The sequence below is a fragment of the Chelon labrosus genome, assembly GCF_963514085.1.
Source record: "Chelon labrosus genome assembly, chromosome: 14".
Lineage (NCBI taxonomy): Eukaryota > Metazoa > Chordata > Actinopteri > Mugiliformes > Mugilidae > Chelon > Chelon labrosus.
The window spans coordinates 17146202-17172150 of record NC_140347.1 but is presented as its reverse complement, the minus strand read 5'-3'; the positions used below and the strand labels follow the sequence as shown (position 1 = coordinate 17172150).

The 25949-nt window shown below is 42.3% G+C and overlaps 1 protein-coding gene across 1 annotated transcript in view; it reads right to left on the bottom strand.

The window, feature by feature from the left end:
• The window catches only part of lama2 (laminin, alpha 2), a 98192-nt gene that overhangs the window by 38190 nt on the left and 34053 nt on the right, over positions 1-25949 (bottom strand). The window contains exons 18-29 of the mRNA XM_084560984.1: positions 19886-20010; positions 19716-19802; positions 19179-19372; positions 15964-16106; positions 15007-15105; positions 13348-13459; positions 8265-8427; positions 4917-4995; positions 4685-4816; positions 2017-2133; positions 1529-1692; positions 713-1150 (exon numbers count right to left, since the gene is read on the bottom strand). Coding sequence (XP_084417110.1) covers positions 713-1150; positions 1529-1692; positions 2017-2133; positions 4685-4816; positions 4917-4995; positions 8265-8427; positions 13348-13459; positions 15007-15105; positions 15964-16106; positions 19179-19372; positions 19716-19802; positions 19886-20010 — 1853 coding nt within the window. The remainder of the gene's footprint in view (positions 1-712; positions 1151-1528; positions 1693-2016; positions 2134-4684; positions 4817-4916; positions 4996-8264; positions 8428-13347; positions 13460-15006; positions 15106-15963; positions 16107-19178; positions 19373-19715; positions 19803-19885; positions 20011-25949) is intronic.

Sequence of the window (25949 nt, the reverse complement as noted above, 5' to 3'; positions counted from 1 at the left end):
ATAAAAGACTTCCTGAATATTCTGGATTCTGCGCAAGAATTACATAAAAAGGTGCAGTAATGTGCACACTGAACTACCTTTCCTTAGGATCAAAGCGTACAGAAGCTACTTTGCATTGCTAAATGATTCTCCAAGAAAGGGGTTTTCAACTGACTTAACTACTGCCCAAATCCTTTCTCCACCTTCGACCTCTTTTTTTTTCTGTACTGCCTCGTTTCACTGTCTTTATAGCGTTCTACCGCTTACTCGCTAAAAGAAAAAATAAAAGGAGGACTCTAGGCAAAAAAAGAATGCAAATGAGGCAGACGAGTCAAAAAGAAAAAGGGCAAAATAAAGGCAGAGAAAAAAAGGACAAATTACCTCACAGGAAATTAAAACTAAAATGGAGGGAGAATCAAATAAACGATCCAAGAATAAGTAAGCAAAGACGAGGTTAAAGGCAAAATGTAACACACAGAAATCTAAAAAAAAAAACTGTGGAGGATGAGGACAAAAATAGGGTAAAAAAAAGAATAAATTAAGAAATAAAAGAAGGTTCGGAGAGGGAAAAGGGCGATTTCAGGTGTGTGTAGTCATGATAATGAAAGAAGTAGAGGGGTAAAGAGAGGGAGGACGAGGGGACAGAGAGGAGCTTTGATCTCTCAGCCGTGACTAATGGAGTGCACAAGCTTACATTACTGTTACTGCATGCAAGACTCAAACACAAACACACAAGCGCGTCAGCTTTTTTGCTGAGAGAACACTTTCACAGGCCGGAAAGCTAAAGTGCTTGTGCATTGTATCTGTGGTATATGTATACAGTACCTGAACATGAGGTGGATTACATATATTGTAAATGGATGTACATTTCAGCTTTTTGTAGTGAACATTACTGTGGCCAGGCTCAGTCCTTATCAGAATATTCCATTTGGATTTCGTTCTCGGGCAGGTTTCAGACACGAGAGAAAGAAATACTTCTGCGCGCAATTGGAGAGTCATATGACCAATCAGAAATGAGTTGAATTCTCTTACCAAATTCAGCGCCTCACTTGCCCTCTGTCTCGCTGCCTTCGCCTCCTTCTCAGCTGCATCCACGTTGGCTTTAATGTTACTATAGGCATTGAAGGCCGCTGTTGCGTTGAAGGACAGGTTTTTAGCTTCAGCCAAAATACTGTAGAAAGAGGGAAGGGGGTGGGGGGGAAATAAAGAAATGGACATTGATTTCCCATTCAGTCTAATATACACACTTTGTTTGGTAATTAAATTTCAAATCAATGGAGGTTATAAAGAAATCCGAAAAGTCTCAACATTCATCGTCGTTGGTCGATTTTCTGGGAGGTTAGAACTTAATTTAGTTTATCTGACCTGTGAAGCTGACTGTGAAGTTGAGTTTTTTCAAGTTTCTGCAGTGAAACCTCATCCATGAATGAAGTGCAGTTTATGCCTCTGCGGCATCTTTCTAATCTTTCAGCCATACCTTGTATACCAACAGGAACCTAGGCTTTGCTGTTCTGTAGGAGAAAACATGTACAAAGTGTGTTTTATTTACCCATCTAAGATGGTTGCAGAATCATTCAGCTGCTTGGCATGTTCCTCTGCGTCGTGCACATGGTTTGCCAGGCTGCCATCACTCAAACCATCGGTGAGGCGACTGACTCTATCGTCCAGTTGGTCATGAAGAGGCCCGAGCTCTCCCTTCATCCCCTCCAGGTCCTACGGACAGAAAAACACACTTTGCTTGATGACACGGAGTTGAGAATCTGTATTGTTCTGTATTTTGCCATCTGTGGCAACATCCTCCCTGTACTAATTATAGCAGGACTTCCATATTTTGGGGCTAATTAAATAATTTGAACTGAAGAAAGAACAGAGCAAAGAAACAAACTCAAAACAGAGAAATGCCCTCCACTCTTTCAAACTCTTCTTCCCCGAGGCCAAAACACACAAAGCTGGCCTCAGGCAGAATATCCAACACTAGACAGAGGTTTTAAAGAGTTACACAGGTTCTATGGGTTTCAACTAGGTCGACTCTTGCACCTCTATCTCCTTGTGGATGTCGTCAGAAAGTTGGTTTGCCTCCTCCAGTAGACGTTCTCCTTCTCCGAGGACCTTCTGCGCATCTTGTTTCACCCCGTTGACAGCTGATCGCTTCCTCTGCAACAGAGCGAACCAGGATCAGCAGCTGTGATGCGTCCTGCAGTCCCAACTCAAAATAAACTTCAAACCACATTTTTTTCTCATTATAATGAATATACACTGCTTGGTTACACACAAAAAAAGGTCACACGCTCCAATATTTCGTTGGACCGCCTTTAGCTTTGATTACAGTACACATTCGCTGTGGCATTGTTTCGATAGCTTCTGTAATGTCACAAGATTTATTCATGTATTTTGGGCACATAATGTTGCTGAACCTAGACCTGACCAACTGCAGCAACCCCAGATCATAGCACTGCCCCCACAGGCTTGTACAGCAGACACTAGGCATGATGGGTGCATCACTTCATCTGCCTCTATTCTTACCCTGATGCCCCCATCACTCTGGAACAGGGTAAATCTGGACTCATCAGACTACATGACCTTCTTCCATTGCTCCAAAGTCCAATCTTTATGCTCCCTAGCAAATTGAAGCCTTTTTTTCCAGTTAGCCTCACTGATTAGTGGTTTTCTTAAGGCTACGCTATACTGTTCAGTCCCAATCCCTTGAGTTCCCTTCACATTGTACGTGTGGAAATGATCTTACTTTCACTATTAAACATAGCCCTGAGTTCTACTGTTGTTTTTCTACGATTTGATTCACCAAACGTTTAAGTGATCACTGATCAATCAGTATTTTTTTCCAACCACATTTCTTCCTCAAAGACGATGGTTCCCCACTATCCTTCCAGTTTTTAATAATGTGTTGGACAGTTCTTAATCCAACTTTAGTAGTTTCTACAATCTCCTTGGATGTTTTCTCTGCTTGATGCATGCCAATGATTTGACCCTTCTCAAACAGACTAACATCTTTTCCACGTTCACAGGATGTGTCTTTAGACATGGTTGTTTAAGAAATGAGAAGCTACTCATTGCATCAGTTGGGGTTAAATAACTTGTTGCCAGCTGAAAGATAATCACCCATGCAGTGATTAGGAGGCTCGTACCTATTTGCTTAGTTAAATCCAGCTAGCGACTCTTTTTCTTTTTTGGCTAGGCAGTGTATATGCAAACTATGTAGTGTATGAGCATGAGTATGAGAGTGTGTGGGTGCGTGTGTGTAATTTAATCTTTGTTTCCTATTATGACAGACAGAAAATCAGTCAAGGAAACTGTTTTTTCAAGGTATTTCCAATTATTGAAAATAATGAAAATAGTGAAAGGACACCGGGACACGCAATTACTGATATGATTAAATGAACATTTGAACTCGGAGTAAACGCCATGTGTGGTTTCACCTGCATAAAACTTTCAGCGAGAGAAAGGGAGAAAGGGAGTGCACTATATGTGTGAGAGATCACTGTAGAATGCTTCCTCTAGGACAGAAGAAATAATCTTCCCAATAAATGCTAGTTTGCTTCCGTTGGGGACACGCCGTCTCTGAGCCCTCCTTGATGATGAATCACAAGCAAAAAGCTTAAAAGGAAAATATTATTAAGTCGTCTCTGAGATTTATAGATGGTGAGATTCAGTGGGTTATTAAGGAGTTTTTAAATCTATTTTATTTTTGGGACAAACAAAAAAAAGTTTTAATTCTGAGAAATAAAATGCACTCAGAGCGTATTACTTCACAGCTGCTACGTACGGTACGATTAATGTCTGGCATCATGGCTCTGACTATGTCACCCCCCTATAGCAAATACCCTTCAACAACAACAGCGTTCAGCAGGAACTGACTTAATTGACTTATTTGTCAGGGTAAGGAAACATTACATGCCAGCAGTGTAGCAGCAGCTGCTCAGGCAGAGCAAATGGTAGAACAAACATGTGATGACAATTTAAATAAACCACTTTATTGCAAAGGGTGGGTTGTATATACACCGGTCAGCCACTGACAGGAGAAGTAAACAACAATGACCATCTTGTGACAATTCAATGTTCTGCTGCGAAACTTTTGGACCTGATATTCATGTGGATGTTACTTAGACATGTAGCACCCACCTAGACCGGACCAGACACCCCCACCCCATAGCAATGACACTCCTTGATGGCAGCAGCCATCCCCAGCAGGATGCAGCCTGACACAGGTACACACACACACAACCGCTTTAGGAACAACTCAAAAAACATGAAGAACAGCACAAGGTGTTGACTTGGCCTCCAAATTCACTAGACCCCAAACTGATCAAGTATCTGTGGGATGATCCACAGAGACCCGCCCCATAGGACCCAAAGGCCCCCACTAACAACATTCTGTTTCCAGAAGGCTCATGTCCATTCTCTGATGAGTCCCAACTGTTCTGGAGGCACAAGGGAGACCTACACAATATTAGGAAGGTGGTCATAATGTTATGCCTGATCGGTGTATATAACAGGTGCAGCAGAATGACTTGAATTGTCTGCTTTGACTAGTTAGCTGTCATCATAACCTTACTTATTAACACTGCACATGTTGTGTTGTGCGCAGCGACTATTGTTACAGAAACTGAATATTTCATCATCAGTCGGTGCTAAAAGAGATGACGTGTTTTGTCTGTGTATGTGTATTGATAGTTGCGTGTGCCTGCACCTCCAGGGCCGTGAGGTTAGCCTGGTTTTGTTCAGCCAGTGCCCCAGCCTGCCACGTCTTTCCCTGGGCCTCATGGAGTAGCTCCTGGGCCTCCTGGAGCTTCTCTTCATGGTCCGAGAGCTTTCCTTTTATCTTGGAAAGCAGATGGGGAGGTATTAAAGTTAATGTCATTCTTTTGGTGAAAACTGCAAACAAAAAAAAAAGGAGTATTAAAGATTAAAGTTATAATCACCTCTGCTTTCAGGTCTTCTGTGGCCTGATGAGGGTCGCCGAACATCCTTTTGACTTTCTGATACAACTCCTCTGCCAGACTGGAAACGGAAGAAAAGGGGCATTGGAGTATATACATTTAACACAGTGTTGTACGTGTACGTGAAATAGTGAAATCAATTAGTACATATTAATGCTATAATTCACAGATGAGAAACGAGGGGAGTTGTTGTGATGTGTGACAGAGTTTCACTCAATGTGACTGAATACTGAAACGCTGGAGTGAAAGCGCGGCCGTCTTGTATTGAGCCCTCAGGGAAATTTAGATTTAACCGGAGCAACGTAAAGCATTTCAAATATCTCACGAATGTGCGTTTGCATGTGAGTGGGTGGGCGGGTGAAGCAACATGTACGCTGCAGCGTGGCATGCTACATTAATAAGAGCAACGAGGAGCGCACAGAGATAACTAAATCTTAACCACCGTGTCTAATCTGTGCGTATTAGCATAACACAGCAGTCAGCCTAATGCAACAGATATCAAGAGCCGGGTATTATTCAGAGTTTTCCATGCACTATGAAATGAACTTTAAACTGTCATCGTGCTTTAATAAAGGGGCATTTCATTAATAATTCACAGCCCTGTTAAGCTGTTCTCACCCTCACTCCTACAGTTCTATCAACCAGTTAACATAGTGTGTTAAACTATATGCAAAAGAAGGGTATCCATGTAGGGCATTTGAATAATGTCACCGTGACAGTGGTAATGTTGCCCACAGTTGAAATTAGACTCTGAGATTGGTTCATGAGAAGCTAAATGAGCAACTTCTGTTAGCACCAAACGAATGTAGTATATGAGCTTTCAGGTGAGCAGTGTGGCACCAGGCATGCAGAAGAATTAGCAGAACACTGATCTAGTATACGCCATCAGGAATACTAGGTGTTTGTATCAGAATACCTTTCCAACAACATCATTGGAAGGGGAGAGAACGATTTCTGTAACTTTCCAAAACTGGGAAGCCAACATTCACATCATTTGTGGTGGTAGAAGAGTTGATAAAGTCTAAAAAGTCACAACTATGGACGCCTGAAAAGTAACAATTTCTGCTCATAGCCTTTCTTTATGATAGCTTAAAACCTCTTTATGTGATCCACAGATCCACGCTGTGAACACGTTTATTTCTGCATTTTAACACGGTCGTCTATGAGGACTGACTCACTTTTGCACCTCCCCCTCAAGTGGCCATGAGAGGAACTGCAGTTTTTGGGACTTAAGCACTGAGATATATTTTTTGTTCTGGAGGTCGCTGCTTGAAATACAGACAAGTTTCATGAGTGTCCCAAACTGATTTGGTTGGTGGAACACAAGGTTTCCAAATATCTAAAAACTGTATGACATTTAGAAATAGTAGGAAGGACTTGTGAAGCACACAGAATTTGTAATTGCGTCATTATGCTGACGATGTTTTACTTTTGGCGTGACAGTGAACGTACGCCATGTGACTGAAGCCAGATGCTCAACTGGTTAGAAAACTTACTAATTTTGGTTCAGAACCAATATTTCCAAAGCACCCTTTATTTTGATCCAATTTTTGTAGGAAATTGACATTTTCTTTTTTTACAAAATCTTCTTACTCTGGAAACATTTAAAAGAGTTTATAAACCATATGTTTACCCTTGCGTCCCTTTAATGAATACTATTTTCTACCTTCATTATTAATTAGTACAACAAGGATCTAGCATCCTCCAGGTAACATCACTCAGAGGACCGTTTCACACAGTTTTGGGGACGTGTGCAAGGCAATGATTGGATCTGATAAAACTTTAATGAACCCTAAAGGGAACAGAAAGAAGAAAAGGAATTTAAGTTAAATAAAAAAAGGGAGGGTTGTCCAAACCATCTCATGAAACAAAACACTAAGGCAATACGGTACAGAATATAAAAATAAAAAGGCAGCTCTGCCTCAAACCAACTGCACAATTAAAATATATCAAATAAATAAAAAACACAAGAAATATATCAAATATGAAACTTGTATAACTGTGCCAGATTTGCTAATTTTATTGAAGCATCTATTCAGCACTATCTTTGCTTGTTCTTTTTCTCTGCTGCACTAGCTGAAATCTCCCCCTCAGGGTTCAATCAAATAATCAACAGCAGACTGACAGACAAGTCGTTCAGTGGCCATTTTTCTCATACGCTCTCCCACCACAGCTCTCCGTCCATCTGTCAGCTGTTCCCCTCTCGCCGTGCGACTTTCTTTCTGACTACACATTCTTTGTATCTTTACGTCCCTCTCTCTGTTTCTTTCCCCCCGCGGTGATACTTTTAATTAACTCATCGACCTCGTCAACATTTACTGCTGAAAGAGACAGACTGAGAGGGGGAAAGGACGGATGAATAGATTACTAATGCCATCAAATGCCTTGAGAGAGAGAGAGAGAGGGAGAGAGACGGAAAGTGAGCGAGAGCGACAAAATGAAAAACACTTTGTTGAAACATCAACAGAAAATCGTGGCTTTAGGTTATGCAGCGCAGATGTGTGCTCGGTGGATGGTATTTCCTGTATCAACAAAAAGAAAGAAAGCAATCACAGAACTCCTGCCTTTACATGATTTCAAAAAAGCTGAACGTTTCAGAAATTATGTGTTCTCCACATAAGAACTAACCGGTTTTCAAAAAATATTGAATACTTTGCTGTTTTTTCTGATTAGGCTGCTTTTTTATACTCGTTTTATACAATTCTGTTAATGTCTATGATTACAAAGCAATTAGACTCTAATCGAAACAAGTGTCTGAGACCCCTGGTGGCTGGTTGTAGTACAGGTTGTAAGCCACATCCCCTCCACGACCAAACTAAAACAATAAAGTCGACGTCAAATACATTGATTTTCTTTGACCAATGGTAGAAAGTGGAGACGCGTCCTCCATTTTTTCTACAGTCTACGGGGATTGACTTACTTTTGAAGCCAGCCTCAAGTGGACATTAGATGAACTGCAGTATTTGACACTTCATGCTGGCTTCAGTTTTTAGCTTTTAGGAGCTTGCTGCTTGAATTACTAATTAAATTATTAATTTTCATGAATGTCCTGAGTGATTTTAGTGATTCAAAAAAAATAAACAAGTAAATAAATGAAACTGAACATTAAAAAGAGTTAAATATGCACACAAGCAAAGATTTCTTTTCTCTGGGCCAAAACACTATTCTTCAGTCTGTTCATTAAGAAATTAACACCTCTGGTCTGTGTGCACCCAGCTGCATGAAACAAAGACTGGTCTGTTTGCAAAGTTTTCTCAAAATCTGTGTTTTTCTTGTGTGTGGGAGAGAGATGCATGACCTGTGTGTGTGCTTGTGTGTGTGTTTCCATACTCCTTCTCTTCCTCTGCGATGCTTTTCTTCCCTCCCAGCTGTCGTTTTCTCATCTCAGCTAGCATGGCCTGGATCTCCTCCTTCATCTCGCTCAGGCTTTTGTCTGGAGTTCCGTCTCTCCGCGAGAGAGTCTGGTTCAGCTCGGCAGCCTTCGACTGGAGGTCTGGACACACAGACGCACAGAGAGACTGCTGTGAGGATGCCGCAGACGAACTGATTCAGTTCATGTGGTAGCACGAAAGTTTCTGTTCCAGCTCCACTGATATTTCCTCCGGGAAATAGTTTTCAGGAACAGTGAACACTTTGAAAACGCGTACCTCAACATGCCATCAGATGTTATTTTGCCTTTATTTTAGTTGCCTTCATGGCTTTGATTAACATCATTAATTTAACATCAACTCCGAGCTACTTGGGAGAGAAGAACTTAACATGTCAGTTTTGTGTGTGTGTCTCTGCTGGTTTATGCGTTTGCCAACTATTCCAGTATTCTCAGTGTTTTAACTCAAATGAGTTTTTTACCATCTCCTGAGAAAAATCTGGGTTATGCTATCTGTTAAAAGACCATCTATACAGTTAAACTAGTCATTAACTTTGTGGAGTTTACAGTCAGTTAATCAGAGGTCAGTACATAAAGCTGGACATACTATTAAAACAATGAGATAAAAGCGATCGAGAGCTGCAGATTTAGATGGAAATTCTTTGTGTGTTTGCCGCCACATGTCACTCTTTTTACATTGTCATGTGGCATGCAAGCCGACTTCTTGTTGGTACGACTGTGGAAGCAGCATGCAAGTCTCCTCAAACTTCATGGCACTTTGTCTGGACCAAAGAGATCAAGCAACAGACTGACAGATTATTCATTAGTTTGGCTGAATCACAATTAGACTTGCATAGTGGTAGTAATATGGAGTATACACCGATCAGGCATAACATTATGACCACCTTCTTAATATTGTGTAGGTCTCCCTTGTGCCTCCAAAACAGTTGTGACTCATCCAAGAATAGACACGGTTCTTCTGAGGGTGTCCTGTGGTGTCTGGCAACACAATGTTGTTAGTGGGGGACTTTGGGTCCTATAGGTTGTGTGGATCATCCCACAGATACTTGATGAGTTTGGGATCTAGTGAATTTCTTTTTTACTGCGTCAGGCTGCATCCTGCTGGGGATGTCTGCTTCCATGAAGGTGTGTCATTGCTATGGGGTGTGGGTGCCTGGTCTGGTCTAGGTGGGTGGTACATGTCTAAGTACTAAGTTCATAAGGTCATAATGTTGTGGATGATCGGTGTACACCGCTAACTTCCAAGGCTACAGCTACAAACCCTATCCTGAATCACTGGGAGCAGCACTCCTACTGTGTGCAGTCAGAAATCATCTACACACACAGAAACACACACAGTACGGTATGTTAGAAACTTACAACCAGTACAACCAGTAAACAGACGCACAGCAGAGCTCTGATTAGCATCCTGTCTTTGACTTCAGGCCTCAAAAAGAAAGACAAAATCACAGCATTTGATCTTCACCCATTTAAACATGGACACACGCTGAGAGTCACACACACACACAGCCATGCGTGTGTGTGTGTGACTCTGTTCTAACACCATTCAAAGCCAGCAATTCTTGGCAGATGTGAAGTTTTGTCCTGCTCCTTTATCAAATTAGGGGTGGCGAAATTTAAAAAAAATCAATGGTGAAACTGCACTAAAACACTTCAAGGCTCTCCTGAATAATACTCAAACTGCTGGACCTTAATGAGGAGTGTGCGCAGTGTATGTATCTGTCTGTGAACGAGCGAAACACAAGAGAGAAAAAGTGTGTAGGCGCATTTGCATTACATGTGCACGCAGCGGGCTGTTTGTGCGTCTGCAGTGGCGAGGCATTCCCTTTCTCATTTGAAATGAAGACATGATATGATTAAAGCAAGTTGAAAGTTAAATACTGTACTCTGAATGCGTGTGTGTGTGTGTGTGTACGTGTGTGTGTGATTGTGGAAATGCAGCATTTCTTCTCATTTGAAATGTAAACATGATGTGATTAGTGCCAAGACAGAAGTAAAGCCATCATGCTAATGAACAGCTGTACTGCTCGTGTGTATATGTGCGCACGTCGCATTTGTATGTATGCGTGTGTGTGAGTTTCTATGTGTGTGTGCATGCGTGTGTGTGTGTGTGTGTGTCTCACAGCTATATAATTACATAGTGGGATTTAAAAGCCAATTAAACACTTAAAACGTGGATGGAATCCTATTATGGGATCTGGTAAACACGGACACACACACTGAGGAAAGTGGGTACAGTATTTTCTTGCCTCATTATGTGTGTGCTCGTCTGTCCGTGTGTGTGCACAGTTCTCTAAATGTGTTCACACTGGCGTTGGTGTTTGTGTATCTGGTGTGTGTGTTTGTGATAGCCACTAATTAAGTCTCTAATTGCTACTCTCAATCATCCAGTGAGCCACGACTCTCTCTCTCTCTCTCTTTTCTCCTCTCTCCCCCCTCTCTCAGAAACACACACACTCACACCCACACCACCATAATCACACTGTGATTAGGCAGAGGGCCAGAGAGCTAGGAGCAACAGCAAGGAGAGAACAGTTTCATCACAGCCAGTCAGAATGTGTTGCTTTAGTAACTTTCTTTTCATCCCAGGAGCCATAAAAACTCATAATGGTAATCATAATAACTAATGATTTGAACTTTACAGTTTTACATGAAGCACATTTGCTTTTTTTTTGCCATCACTGCGAGAAAGGGAGAGTCATTTAAAATAGATTTAAATCCGGTAAGTCTAACCCTGAACTCAATTAAATCTGTCCAGGGTTAAGGGACTTAAAGCTGCAAACAAACAAAGAGATTATTGGAGTTTAGAAGACTTATAGAGTACATTAATAATTCCCCTAAAAAAAAATTTATTTGACATACACCGATCAGGCATAACATTATGACCACCATCCTAATATTGTGTAGGTCTCCCTTGTGCCTCCAAAACAGTTGTGACACATCAGAGAATGGACATGGGCCTTCTGAGGGTGTCCTGTGGTGTCTGGCAACAGAATGTTGTTAGTGGGGGCCTTTGGGTCCTATGGGTTGAGGGGAGGGGCCTCTGTGGATCGTCCGACAGATACTTGATCAGTTTGGGATCTAGTGAATTTGGAGGCCAGGTCAACATCTTGTGCTGTTCTTCATGTTTTTTTGAGTTGTTCCTAAAGTGGTTTTGTGTGTGTGCCTGTGTCAGGCTGCATCCTGCTGGGGATGGCTGCTGCCATCAAGGAGTGTCATTGCTATGGGGTGGGGGTGCCTGGTCTGGTCTAGGTGGGTGGTACATGTCTAAGTAACATCCACATGAATGCCAGGTCCAAAAGTTTCGAAGCAGAACACTGAATTGGCACAAGATAGTCAAAGTTAGTTACTTCTCCTGTCAGTGGTCATAATGTTGTGGCTGATCAGTGTACAGGATAACACATTGCACTACAGAAATGGGTTTGGAAGCGAGTGACTGAGCAAACCTCAGCCTGAAATGAAAGTTGAGGAGGTGGCTCTCGACCATTTGTCGATCAGCTGGCCTTAAATACGCTGGTTTACTGGCACATTGTGCAATGTTGGAGCTTAGCTTCAGTTTTGTTTATTTTTTTTAACTTTAATACCACTGAAAATTCATTATCATTCATAGGATTTTGGAGCATGGAGAAAACACAATATGAAGTACACAGCAACCAGAGCTTGACCAACCCAGTACAAACAAGCAGAGTGACTTTTAAAAAAGGAGACCTGACAGAGGCAGACAGCTCTTTTCTAGTAATAAAATACTACTTCCAACATGGAAGGACATTGATGGCGTGGAATTACTGCACAGAGGCCTGAGACCCCTTTCATGCGGATGTGTTTTCCTCTTCATGTGTCAAAGGGAGAAAAACCCCATCACTAAGGCTAAAGGAGGAGAAGCTTCAGAGCAAAAGAAGAAGAGCTTACGATGCAAAAGGCCTTTGATCACTTAAATAATTTACTTATCATTGATTTAAAGAATATAAAAATGTGCTATAGCCTTTGATTAAAAAAACAACGTGTTTTTGCAGAGTTGTTTGTAGGTATAAACCCCCCCAGAGAATAACTAACTAACTGAAAGTTGTTTTTTTCCAGTTGGCTGCAACTTTCCCAGTTTGATTTGCCACTCTCATTAGCAGGCAACATTTTTTGTTTGTTTGTTTGTTTTTTTTTGGGCAAAAAGCTTTAAAATCCCACTTTACACTAGCTGCTCAGAACCACAGCAGACAGACACACGAGGACAGTAAATAGCAGATTTACATTCCCCAAAACCTCCAGTAACTGTGACTGTAAGCATTCATGCTAACGCTAAAGTCTGAACAAGGACTTTTCTTCATTTGTGCACTCTCGTAAAGCCAGCATCCTGCACCATGGGCACGGTGACTTTTTAACTGACTGCTAAGCATAACAAACGGAGCCGCCCCACACTATTATCCCGGCGGGCGATTCTTTATCACCGTGGCTAGCGTCGCCGCAGCCTGCTGGATCTCTCTTCATTGTTCAGGCGACACTTTGCACCAGCATCTGGCACGGAGCGCTGGCATCTGGCCTCTCGCCCCATCAGCCGCTGTTGTTTGAGCTACGTTTTCCATTAGCGAGCTAACAAGGAGGCGGTGAGATGTTTTGAGAAGCCCCCCGGGGTGCTAGCAGAGTCTCCTGCTTTTGGGTGATTTTTGCGTTCAAAACAAGTCTTGACATTAACGATTATTTTACATCCATTTAAACTTGGCTGTCTTCTTGAAAGATGCAGCGTCTTCATTTAAATGCCAAACTTTAATATCTTATTCTACTCATTCATTTCATTAGCTTCTTTTTTTCCCCACCTTTTTCCTATCCTGATATCCTCATCGTTCTCCTGTAACGTAATAAGCTAAATTTCCCACTGGGATCCTGTACATTTAATATAACGTGATATAATGCAATGTTCTCTAATGACAGATGAAACTGGCGAGACGGCCTTCAGATAAATCTAGAAATCCCAGCTGACAGGAAATAGAGGATGGCGGCAGCTAATGGAGGAGAGGCGGTGTTCGTTCCTGCTACCTTTAGCTCCCAGCAGCGTATCCCTGATGAACTGCTCCAGGTCCTCCGCTCGTTTATGAATCCTGTCAGCATCGTCCTCGACCTGTTCTCCGTCAGCAGACACCTTCGTGGCCTACACACACGCACACACACATATATTCGCATTATAAAATAATAAACACGTGTTGAATAAGTCAACATATTGACTTCTGTCCAAGGAGGGGCAGGGGGAGAAATGAGGGATGAGGTCTTAGAGATAAAAAGAATGACAGATGATGACGGCAGCGCGCGCAAACACACACACACACACACAACACGTACGCACCATCGATACTACTGTGTGCCAGCAAATACAAAGACGGATGAATCGCTGACATAAAGAGAATACACAAACCGCACACTTAAACGCACACACCGAGAATACGAAGAGGCAGAGGAATTCTTGAAAAAGGCCTTGAAAAAAACATCCTAACACACAAACAGAAAGAAAGAAAGCAAGAAAGAGAGAGCTAGAGAGAGAGAGAGTGTAGGTAATTACTGTTGTGATTTGACAAGACCATGCTATATCATTTTAGCTGCTGTGTGTGTGTGAGAGAGAGAGTATACGTGTGATGGGGTGTGGGGGGATAGTATTGCTGTCAACAAATGTCAAGGTCTCAGCCCTAAAAGGGTGTAGCTTGACAGCATGAATATGAATGTTATTTTCCTCCACTTGGCATCTGTAGACCCCTTCCACTCTCCGGAAAAAAGTGTTTTTCTATTTTGGTTAACTCCTCTTACAGAAAACTGTGAAATAAATAAATAAATAAATATGAGTGCACAGAGAGGAAATCTTTCTATATAAGCCACAGAAATGCTTTCGGGTGTTTACCGAGTATGTTCAATGCAAAAAAACAAAAAAAACAAGAAAACAATACAATTTTTCATTTAAATTACTTTAAGCATGGGTGGATTCCCAAATAGGCCTATTATTCTATTCATATCGATCCCGGTATCCGGTGTCTGTGCCAAGCAAAGCTGTGTTAGTAACCAGGAGCAGCGGCCAGAGCTCCAGGGGGGTGTGATAGTTTTTTATTTTTTATTTTTTTTATTTCAACAGGTTTGGGATAATTTGGATGAAACTTTTGCTTGGGAATATTGCACCATTATAGCAGAATCTGATGTGGACCATAAAAGGCGCCCTGTGGAGCTTTTGGAACACAACGAGCACTGTGGAGCTGTGTCTCTAGAAAGCTGGTTTCTGTTTTGTTTGCATTGTGGACATGCGGGGGGGGGGGGGGGGGGGGGGCTATCCTGCTGCTTGACAGTTAACGGCGGTAATGCCGATACCGAAGGGCACTGCAGGAAGACTAATAGCAAGCAATCACGTACATAAACATCGTTACTTGAAAATTAGCTTTATAAAAGAATGAGGAACTACAATTATACTAAAAAATTGATACCCTTTGGGACAATATTTCCTAATAATTCTTTTCATTTTATAGAACAAACACAGTCCCTGTTTTTGCTGTGGACCACAGAAACTACATCTCAGTGTCTGCCACAGTCTATTTTTTTTTTCGTCTGCTGCAGACAGAGAAAGAGCGCTAAAGAAAGATAACGAGAGAGAGAAAGTGGGGAGAGCAGACAATGACAGAGACTAAAGGCGAGAGTCGGGAGGAAAAACAAAAGGGTCTGTACCCTGCTGTGCAGCTGGTCCATCTCTACCACCAGTGATCCCAGGTTGGAGTCGGCCAGTTGCAGTAATCTCTCCGGAGCTTTCTGAGGCGATAGCATGTGCTGCGGGAGAGAAACAGAGCGATTGGAGGAATTACAGAGAGAAACGTCCTGACACATTTTGGCCCTCGGCTAGGCTTTTGAACCGCCCCGGCTCTGTGCTGTAGAGCTGGAGAAGAGGACGAACAAATGAGGGCAAGAGGCGAGGAAGGCAGACAGAAAGTATTGCATCGCAAACAGATCTAATAAAACCCAATGTATTTTAACTGCGTCGCAGTTCAAAACATCATTTAAATGAATAAAGTTGTAATCCAATCACAGTTGGTTCTGTTGTAAATCTTTAAAATGTAGTTATAAAAAACTTTTGAGTGAAAATAAATCTTACATTTGTGTTACACTGAGCTTCTAATGCCAATTACAACTGTGGCTCTCAGTGACTGTCAATTACCAGTAGGCCTCTGACCTCTGGGGGCAGTAATGAACCCATTATTGATTGGTATACACCATAATGAGGCAAAAAGAAGAAGACACTTGGGAAAACCGATATGAGAAAGTGTCACAAAATTGAGATTGAGGCTTAATCTGAATGAAGTGTCAATTATATGACTACGATACTCTCTTTTTTAAAATAAGAAAAGCCATTAGCAGCATTTTCAACCAGCTGCTGGAGCCAATATTAGCTTAATAGCCTAGCCAGCTACATATGATCGGCTTTTCACTATGTCTGTCTCACCTAAATAATCCACTGTGTCAAAAAACTACAGAGAATTTGGAGGCGTTAATCTGTAAATCTGTTAATGTGATGTGGCAACAGACGCAGGGATTAGCACAAGCTTATTCAAGTGAACGTAGAGACGGCATCCCTTACAATTAGGACATTAATAGTCATTTTGAGATATTTTCTCAGAAACATTTTTTTACCTTGAGTTCCTCCGTCATGTTCTCAAAGCGGTACAACACCTTATAAGGTGGTGGGAGGGGCGTGGTCAGAGTGACATCAGAGATAATGCGATACAGCCTGTCCATATCGCTGATCAACAGACCCGAGCACTCGTCATCACAGGCTGGAGAGACAAATAAAAGCAGTTAGGGCGTCAGGCAGTGTGTAATGAGGTCGTCTGAATCCATTAGACAGAGCCGGCTTGGTTGTGAGTGTGTATCAGCTTTTTTTTTTTTAAGTTTTGCCTCGGCAGTTGGAAACAAGAAGAAAGGAAGACGTAAAAGTGTATTTTTTACAAATGAATGTGTGTTAGTCTGCTATGTGTGTGTGAGCTCGTAAACACATCAGTATGAAAATGCTTGTGTTTTTTCCTGTTTAAGTGGCTCTGGCATCAGAACGACGGGGCTGCCGATGCATGAAATTCAGCACAAAGAGGCAAAAAGCCACAATGATGAGCACGCACTGCAGGCAAAAAACAAAAACACACACACGTGGGAATTCACCAAGACACACAGACATTTGTGTGTGTGTGTGTGTGTGTTTGTGAACTTCTTTTCCCTTCTGTAGCCCAAGGCTGATTTATTGCACAAATTAAAATTTCTGACAAGGGAAATCAAAGAGAAATTAAATAAAATAAAAAAGTGTTTCTACTCTATCAATCTCTGACAAACCCAGAACACACAAATAAACCAGTGCATTCATGCAGACTTGTGCATACACACACACACATAAGTACAGTTAATGTAGAGTACATTCTATGGGGGGTTAAATGGCTGTTTGTCAAATCTAAGCCTGTCAAGGATCCCACCGATGAAGGATCGTATTCCCTAACCCCCACACCGTGTGGAAGCTGTATTTATTACACAGGTACAAGCTGTGATGTTTCACAAAATGCTGTGTCACGGTTTCCTGTCACTTTTTATATTTGGAAGACATTCAGCCATGTTGTAGGCTTAGCAAGTGTACTACTATCATGTTGATAATGATACACACAGAAGCAGGGTCCTTTAAGTCCTATGGGTTGAGGGGAGGGGTCTCTGTGGATCATCCCTCAGATACTTGATCAGTTTGGGATCTAGTGAATTTGGAGGCCAGGTCAACACCTTGTTCTGGTTTTCATGTTTTTATGAGTTGTTCCTAAAGTGTTTTATTTATTTATTTTGGTTTTTTTTGCCAACATCTTGCTGGGTGTCATCGCTATGGGGTGGGGGTGCCTGGTCTGGTCTAGGTGGGTGCTACATGTCTAAGTAACATCCACATGAATGCCAGGTCCAAAAGTTTCTAAGCAGAACATTGAACTGTCACAGGATGGTCAATGTTATTCACTTCTCCTGTAAGTGGTTTTAATGTTGTGGCTAATCGGTGTAAACTAAATTGTAATCCAATGTGACTGCAATGAGTTGTGCTCAAAGTTGTAAGAGGTGAAACTATAATGTATTCCACGGTCATGTGCATTTTTCTGGCCTGCGATGCACATCACCACCCTCGATCTGCACAATGCCCTGTTGTGTTTTCCTTTCTCTCTCCTGCATCTCCGCTTCTTTGCCCTCTACCTGAGGAGCAAGTGATGGAGTGTAGCTGTCTCCACTCAGGTCATCACGGGTCTGGACTACAGGACTGGGAGAGGAGTGGCAGACATTGGGAAGCATTCATGCTACATGTGGCACTTACCCTCCTTTGTGGGAAAGACGATGTCCTACCTTTGCCTTTATTTTTGTTGTGACCCATTCTTTGGTTTAGTTTTGTTACTTTTTAAGGATTAGACGAAGCCAAACTGTCTGTTGTCTCTCGTTCTCCTGTGGTCAGAAGTCAGCCTCTGTAAATCTTTTTCGCCATCCTCAACACACACAGTTTATTCTTTGTGCGTTTCATATTTATTATACTCTACATTAATCTGCATTAAAATTAAAAGACTAGTATGAGTGACAGCCACCACTGTTATGTAGTCAGGTCATATGTGGAGTAGCTACAGTATTAAATGTTAAGGTCAGGTGGATTTGTGATTATTATATATCCTGTAAACCTCAGTTTTACATCTTGCTGCGCCTTAAAAATGTAACTAGAATAAGTTAAATATACAAAAACATAAACAAACATGTTTCATTGTTAAGCAGATTGCAATATCCCGAGGCTGTGTTGCATATTGTATGAATATTTCATCCCAATGATAATGATTGTACTATTCATGAAGATATAGGGAACATTTAATATGACTCATGACATCATCTACTGAAATTGAGCTGCATTTCTATGAGAATGCTGTTATGCAGAAAATGAGAGTCTGCTTTTCCCTCACCCAACACTGCCGACTCCCAAAGTGCTCAATTGCGCCTGGCAAAATGGGAAAAGTCCAGAGCGCAGGCAGAAACCCAGTGTGCAATCACTCCTCAACAAGTGAACAGCAGTCTGATGGCTCCACTCTGTGTAAACCATCAGGACTTGTGATTATAGTCTGGATGCAAAGGCGAGTGGTTCGGTGTCAGGGTACAGTGCAGCACTGGCGCTGCCAATTTATGAACACACGCTTTGTGTCTGAACACATAAAGACCTGAGCAAGCAATTTCCTCACTGACCTGACAGCGGCAATTTCACATCAGCCTCTGTCTTCCAACCTTTTCTTCTATGCGCTCACTGGCGTGCATACACTTACCTCCAGACATGCTAATGGCACCGAATTGGCCCTGCCATTATAGTCATATTAAGTTTAAATTAGCTCCAAATGACATTGAAATTATTTTCTAAATGACTCGAATCTGACTTCTGCCACGATCTCCTGTCTCCCATGGCAACTGGAGAAAGGGGCTCTGACTGCTCATTTGCATTTCGTCACCAAAATAAAGTGAAAATCGCAACATCGGGTGACAATGCAAGGTGGAGAGGCGCCATAGAGACAGCAGAATAGAAGACGAGAGACAGAGAGGGTGTCCAAGAGAGGAGGGTTTATGGAATGTGAATCCTCAGGGTGCAATGCTAAGCTACGTTTGTGGTAGCTGCTGTAGTTGTTGCTAAATCTTTACAGCGATTTCAATTTTCATTTAATGTTAAGGGCCTCACAGTTCCAGCCACATCTCCAAGTAGATTTTAAACCTTCCCGATGCTCTTCAATTCATTTTGTGACTTATAAGCTGCGCACGGGACCTTTCAAAGAAAACAAAAGTAGCATGATAACGAGTAAAAAGTTGTGTGTTAGTCTTACAGATGATCCCGGATGCTCCACACACATGCCTTCCCATGCACTGGTCACACGTTGTCCCCGACGCCCCGACCCTGCAACGGCACTGGCCCGTGACAGGGTCGCACGGTCCGGGCAACGCCCCCCACGGGGAACACTCACACTCCTCACAGCGGCCGCCAGGCATCCCCGGGTTACCGTGGTAACCAGTGGCACACCTAGACAGGGGTGGGGGATCGCGTGAAGAGAGCATTAGGTAACTTCTACCATTATATAAAAAAAATCTGTCACATTTTAATGTAATTATTGAACTAATTGCATTAATATTGCAAAATCAAGTATTCAAATGCAACCTAAAATATGTTCACTAGTGGTTTTCAGACTTTTGCATGAACTTGTGTTACAGTTTTCCAAAATTCATCATCAGTAACATCCAAATGTGTTGTGCATCTGATTAATTATGAATATATGAACCTATACGCCCCTATTAAATTTAATGATTTCCCAGCTCAGCTCAACAATTATGGGAAGATTGACTCATTTTTGGTGAGTGCGTCTGACCTCTCACAGTATTTGCCCTCGTATCCCTCAGGACAAGCCGTACAACGGTAGTCATCGAATCCCTCTGACACACAGGTAGGACTGAAGCTAGAAAGAGTTTTTGGAGCATTAGTGTCTACATTAACACAGCAGATTTGAATAAATATGAATGAAAAATAAAGACAGTTTACTTATTCTCTGGATTGGTAAGGGGACAGGCGCAGGGTTTGCAGTCACTAGAGAGACCTCGGACCACGCCGTAGAATCCCGGGGCGCAGCGCTCACACCGATCACCCTCCGTGTTGTCTTGGCAGTTCTACCGACGCAAAACACGAGGAATTCATTTTAGAAATCGTGAATGCACTCTATTGACTTCCAATCATTCTCCAACTCATCCATGACTCCAACATGTGGCCGCCGAAATTTCCATCATCCTCCACACAGCGTGAGCTCTTGGTGCGCGTGTGGTTGGCTTTAAAGGCAGAATTTCACTGTGAGCGTAATGATTGCAGCTGTAGCACAATGACAGAAAACTCACTCACCCAGAGAGCTTTTCATCTCTCAAAAAAAAAAAAAGCAGGCTAATTTTCAAATTAAATTAAAAACAGAACCCGAGCTACACTTATCTGGATGTTGTATTTTGAAAATTGCCACCGGCACGAAACAAAAAAAAAAAAAAGGCACTAGACACCAGATTTGCTTGAGCGAGAACATAAAGACATTTGGAATGGTTTACAGACATCTGTGGAATCAAAAGGCAACCGGTTACATGTAGGCTCAGAAATGAGAAAGTCTCAGATGAAGAAATGCGCCGCGCACAGCCTTCCTTCTGTGTCGGAGCAACAGCTTCCAGTTGACAATGAGTAAATGAAAAGACGACAGGCGAGGTCATTCTTCATCGGCTCCTTGATTACTGACAAGATGGCACTGAAGAGGCTCGTTTTTTTTTCTTTTGGTAAATGAGACAATTATCCTGGCAGCGTCGGGTGAATTGCAACAGCACCAAATAAGAATCAGAAATAATAGCTACATACCGTTCTAATCACCAGCTGTCAGTCCGCATCACAAGATCTGACAATAGTAGCATTTTGGATTATTGGTGTAGTTGGCTGTGAGGTGGTAATTCAAAGTCTATTCCAAGGTTAGACAATGTTTTGACGGACTGGTCATATCGGCTTCAATCCATTATTTAAAAAGCAATAGAGTAAAAGGTAAGAAACAGGAAAAAACACCACGTGGAATATATAAGGATTGTGTGGGCAGGACTGTTATCAACAGGTTAAAGGTTTAAGGGCGTATATGTAAAGGTATGGACGCACAAAAGAGACATAAAAGAACTACTGTGACCAGTGGTGGGCTGTCAGGGCAAGCAACGCCTTCTCTGCTGGCCAAACCTTTATCAAAATCACTAACTTACATTTTACACTTCTGGCAGTGTAACTTTGCACTAGAACTTTTATCATATTTCAGCCATCATGCGTTGCCAGAGTCAAGGAAATTTGCCTGGGTCTTCACAATTTAAACTGCAGACGGCTGAAGCTTGAAACACACTGTAGTGATGCTGTTCCTTAACCAATCAAGTTCGTATTTCTCTGTGGCCCACGGTACATCCTCTGATCTCTGATTGGAGGGTCAGAGAACCGCTCTGTTTAAGCCAAGCTAGCGGCTCATGTTCATCCGTTGGCGAACTGCACAAGCAAATCGCCCCCGTTAACGTTTTGTTAGCTGTTTTTTGAACCCACGATGGCGGAAGAAGGAGAGGCTTTTCTTCTTAGAAAGCCATTTTCACAGCGGACTTTGAGGGAAAAGCTGGATATTATGAGGAAAGGCTGCCCAATCCTGGAGCTAGCTAGCCTGACCCAGCTGGGAAAAGGGTGCGTCCGCCACCTTCAGGGCAGCAACGATGAATGCTAAAGGTTGGAGTTGAACACATCACAAAGACTGCACCCAACGACCATATGGAACATACACCAATCAGCCACAACAGTATATCCACTGACAGGAGAAGTAAATAACATTGACCATCTTGTGACAATACAAAGTTCCGCTAAGAAACTTTTGGACCTGGCATTAGTGTGGATGTTACTTAAGCTTGTTACATACTCCAGAGAGAACACAGAAAGGCTGTTCTGTTGGTTTGCTCTCCACGGCCCGAGACTAGGCGATGACAGTTGAGAGGCAACTGAAGATTCCACCACACATTATCCAGTCCATATTGAGACCTGACATCATCTTGGTCTCTGAGGCCACAAGACAACTGATCTCGCCTGAGCTAACAGTGCCCTGGCAGGAGAGAAAGAGGGAGAAATACCAGGAATTTTGTTCTCGACACATCATTTGGGCAAAACATTTTTCTTGTGTGGTGTCCGATAAACTATTCTGTGAAACTGGAAGGGCGTGCTTAATGCGGAATGTCAGATTCCCACAATGCTTAGCACGTGTGACACACACTGCAGTGGAACGGCCCTATGAGGACTTCCCAGGAGTACTGCACTTGAGTTTATCGTGAAGTATAAATAACCTGGCCATAACGACCTGATTTTTCTGTTCTTGAGGAGTATGTAACAGTCTTTAGACGTGCACCACCCACCTAGCTCAGACCAGGCACCCCCACCCCATAGCAATGACACTCCTTGATGGCAGCGGCCATCCCCAGCAGGATGCAGCCTGACACAGACACAGAAAAAAGGTTTAGGAAAAACTCAATAAAATGTGTTGACGTGGCCTCCAAATTCACTAGATCCCAAACTGATCAAGTATCTGTGGGACGATCCATAGAGGCCCCTCCCCTCAACCCATAGGACCCAAAGGTCTCCACTAACAATATTCTGTTACCAGACACCACAGGACACCCTCAGAAGGCCCATGTCCATTCTCTGATGAGTCACAACTGTTTTGGAGGCACAAGGGAGACCTACACAATATTAGGAAGGTGGTCATAATGTTATGTCTGATTGGTGTATGTTCTGCACCCGTGTGGAAGGATATAACTTTTGATACCAATGGGTAGTCGTCTTTACTTCCTAGGCACCAAGGAAGAGCTACAAACCCTCCTACAGAGCTGACCTCTCTTGAATCAGTCTCATCAGTTGGTCTGCAGTTGATTTCTTCTAAGTCATTGTAAAACTGTTTGTGTATTTGAAAGGATTTGATGACAAGCCTTCTGCGTGTCCTTTTGTAGTTTTGTTAACTGCCACTCTTGTTTCTCTTCTCACGCTCTGGTTTCTGCATAGGTTGAAAGAAGAATTAAACTGTCACCGTAATCACGAGCTTCCCGTCTTCTTACAGATGAAAACACTGACTTCTATTTTCCAGGAATGAGCTGACTGTGCAGTTACTGGCGCAGACTCACACATGCAGACGATCAGTGGGAAGTGCCCGTTGCGATCGCAGCTGCTTCTGCTGTGCCGAGCCTCTCTGCTGTGGCGGCGGAGAAATCATTACTCATATCCTTTCGCCGCCCACAGTTCCGGAGCCATTCTTGGCCTCCGCGCCGGTAAACTTTCATCCGGCCTGGACTCGTTCTGGTAAGGAACGTAGTCGTCCACAAGCAAATAATGAACGGAACGGGCCATTGCACCAGCTAGCTGTTAGCCGACAGGTGCGACCCTGCACGTCACAGTTTAACAAGATTCCTTCCTCAAGAGCAGGCCATCTTAAAATATTAATTTTCCCTGCAGGATTTCACTCATGAGCATAAATAGATCCAAAATATTTTCATATGCAGATATTATTTTTGGCTATTCTTATTATACAGCCTTACATACACACTACAATATCTATTCCCACTTGTATTCTGACAGATGCTGTGCCAAAATACGGCTTGTTTTTACGTAAATATGCCACAATATGTACACAGAAACACACAAATACTCACCACACACACCCCACAAACACACAAATGACTCATAGACATTTGAACTCGCAGAAATCTATTATATACTGTACACAAACGCACGGCTCTCTCCCCTCCATATCCCCGGGGTCCTGTCTTATGTGTTCCGACTTGTTTGCTGAAAATGGGAACTTCAATCAGTACAACAGGAAGTTGCCTCTTAACGAGGCAAGTCATTTCCATTAACTTCCTGTGTTCCTCGTTACCGCTAATTACCACAGAAACAAACTCGTTTAGCATTTTCAATTTAGCCCGCTCGGTTAGAAAATGCTAATGACGCCGTTGTGGAGAGCGAGATTGAAATGGGCAAGCGGGAAAAAAAGAAAAAAATGGCTGGGAGGCAAAGAGAGGCAGGAGTGAAACGCAAGAGAAGTGGGATACACAAATTGTTGAATGCACAAAAATGAAGAAGAGGAGAGAAAGAAAAGGAGAGGGAGTGTAACGAAGGGCTGGAGAAAAGAATAGAGAAAGGATTGGAGGTAAAAGACTGGCAGGCGGGCAGAGATAAAAGAAGACGACGGATGAGTAAATACATAATTGAACATGAGAGGGAAGAGAATTTAGGGAATGAGGATGGGGCAGACAAAAAGAAAATTAGAGGAGTGGTGAAAAGGACGAACAATAAAAGGAAATGGAAGAAGTGAAGAGAGGAATAAGAGCCCGGTGCACAAAGAAAACAAAAATAACACCGAATGGAAGGCAAGAAATGTTGACATCCACGTTGGGGCATGAGTGTTGTTTAGCATGTGTCTAGCACACTTTTTCAGTTGTTGCAGGGATTAAAATGTTCCTGTAAACCACCCTATACACAATGACAAATTAAATAAATTAGAGTGAAGATCACTGCAAAAGCTTTTTACTGACTTATACCTAGGGCACACAAGGTATAAGTCATACATACAGTTTTTGAGGAAAAATAAAAGCCTGCTTTCCCAGAAGGAAAGTTGCAACAGTGCTCCAACTGTTTAATATAAGAAGTTCAACCACTTGGACTAACGACCATATTCACAAATATTAAAAATCCTCTTGGGAAATTTCCATTAAAGTCTCAAAAGAATCCCAATGGCCAGAATATCTCTATCTCTAATATACAGCGCAGACTTTAAACCAACTGGTCAATGGAGTGCAGTGGCGTTTCTAACCACAATGAACCACGTAGGCAGCTGCGGAAAATATGCACACACTGAAATGAAGGTAAAAACATTTCTCTTTCAGGGCTTCCATGTTCTCATAATGTATTCTATATATTGTAGATTTTATTGTGTGTGTGGCTGCTATAGGTTTTATATTTATGCTCCTAACGAGTGGACTACGTCTTCAGTTGTTGTTGTCAGTTATCCATCAAGTCTGGGACTGAATCCACTTGAAAATCAGAGACTGTTCAGAGACTGGTCTTGAAAATGACCAATAACAACCAATAAAAACCCAGAACCACCTGGCCACAAAGCCAAACTGAGAAGGAACGTCCAATAGAGATGGTGGTTTCCTTGGGTCTGCTACGACCAAGTGATTGAGACAATGTTTTATTTCACCTGCCAGGAGTTCTTCTAGAAACCTATATGTTTACAAATGACATTACCATGAAATTAATTTTCAGGCCTAAAAGTTGAATAGTGACTGTCGGTGTAACGTGACAATGTTAGCTAGCAACATCTTCTAGTAACTACCCAACTTGCTTTCTAAAAAAAACCTTGTAGTTAATGTTATAAATTGATTAACAGCTGGTGCATTTACAATCACACTGACGTTGCTCTAATAGTCGGAATAAGAATGGCTGTGTTTGAAAAGATGAACAAAGCTGGAATTGATCTGGATCCAGCTTGGTCACCATCTCCTACTAATGAATATAATAGTATGAATTCTGACAGGTTTAACACTCCACAGAGAGCAGAGAGCATGATGTTTTGGGGCATGTAAACACCTGTACATCTTAATACTCCACTCTATTCAACTCTGCTTCACTCAAGTTGAAGATCCCAGTTTATCCACGTGATATTTTTTTATAGGCCTATATTTTCTTCCTTTAACATTTGGCTACTAGACAAGTAAAAGTCCAGAAAGCTTGATCTTAATGTCAAAGCCTCCGTCTCCTTCTTCCTCTGTCAGCTTTCTCCCATTTTCATCAAAAAAAAAGCAGCGACATAGCTTTGGGTCAGATCCAGAGTGAAAGGAAATTACACAAAATATGAGTAAGCCGGGGCTCGTTAATTATTGCAGGGCTAATTACAGAGCCTGACATGCCCCCCGACAAGCACACACACACACACACACACACACACACACACCTTTTTCATTCCGTCTCCTCACTCTTTTCTCCAGAAACTACCCAGCATATGGCTCTACGAGCCCCCTCCCCCCCG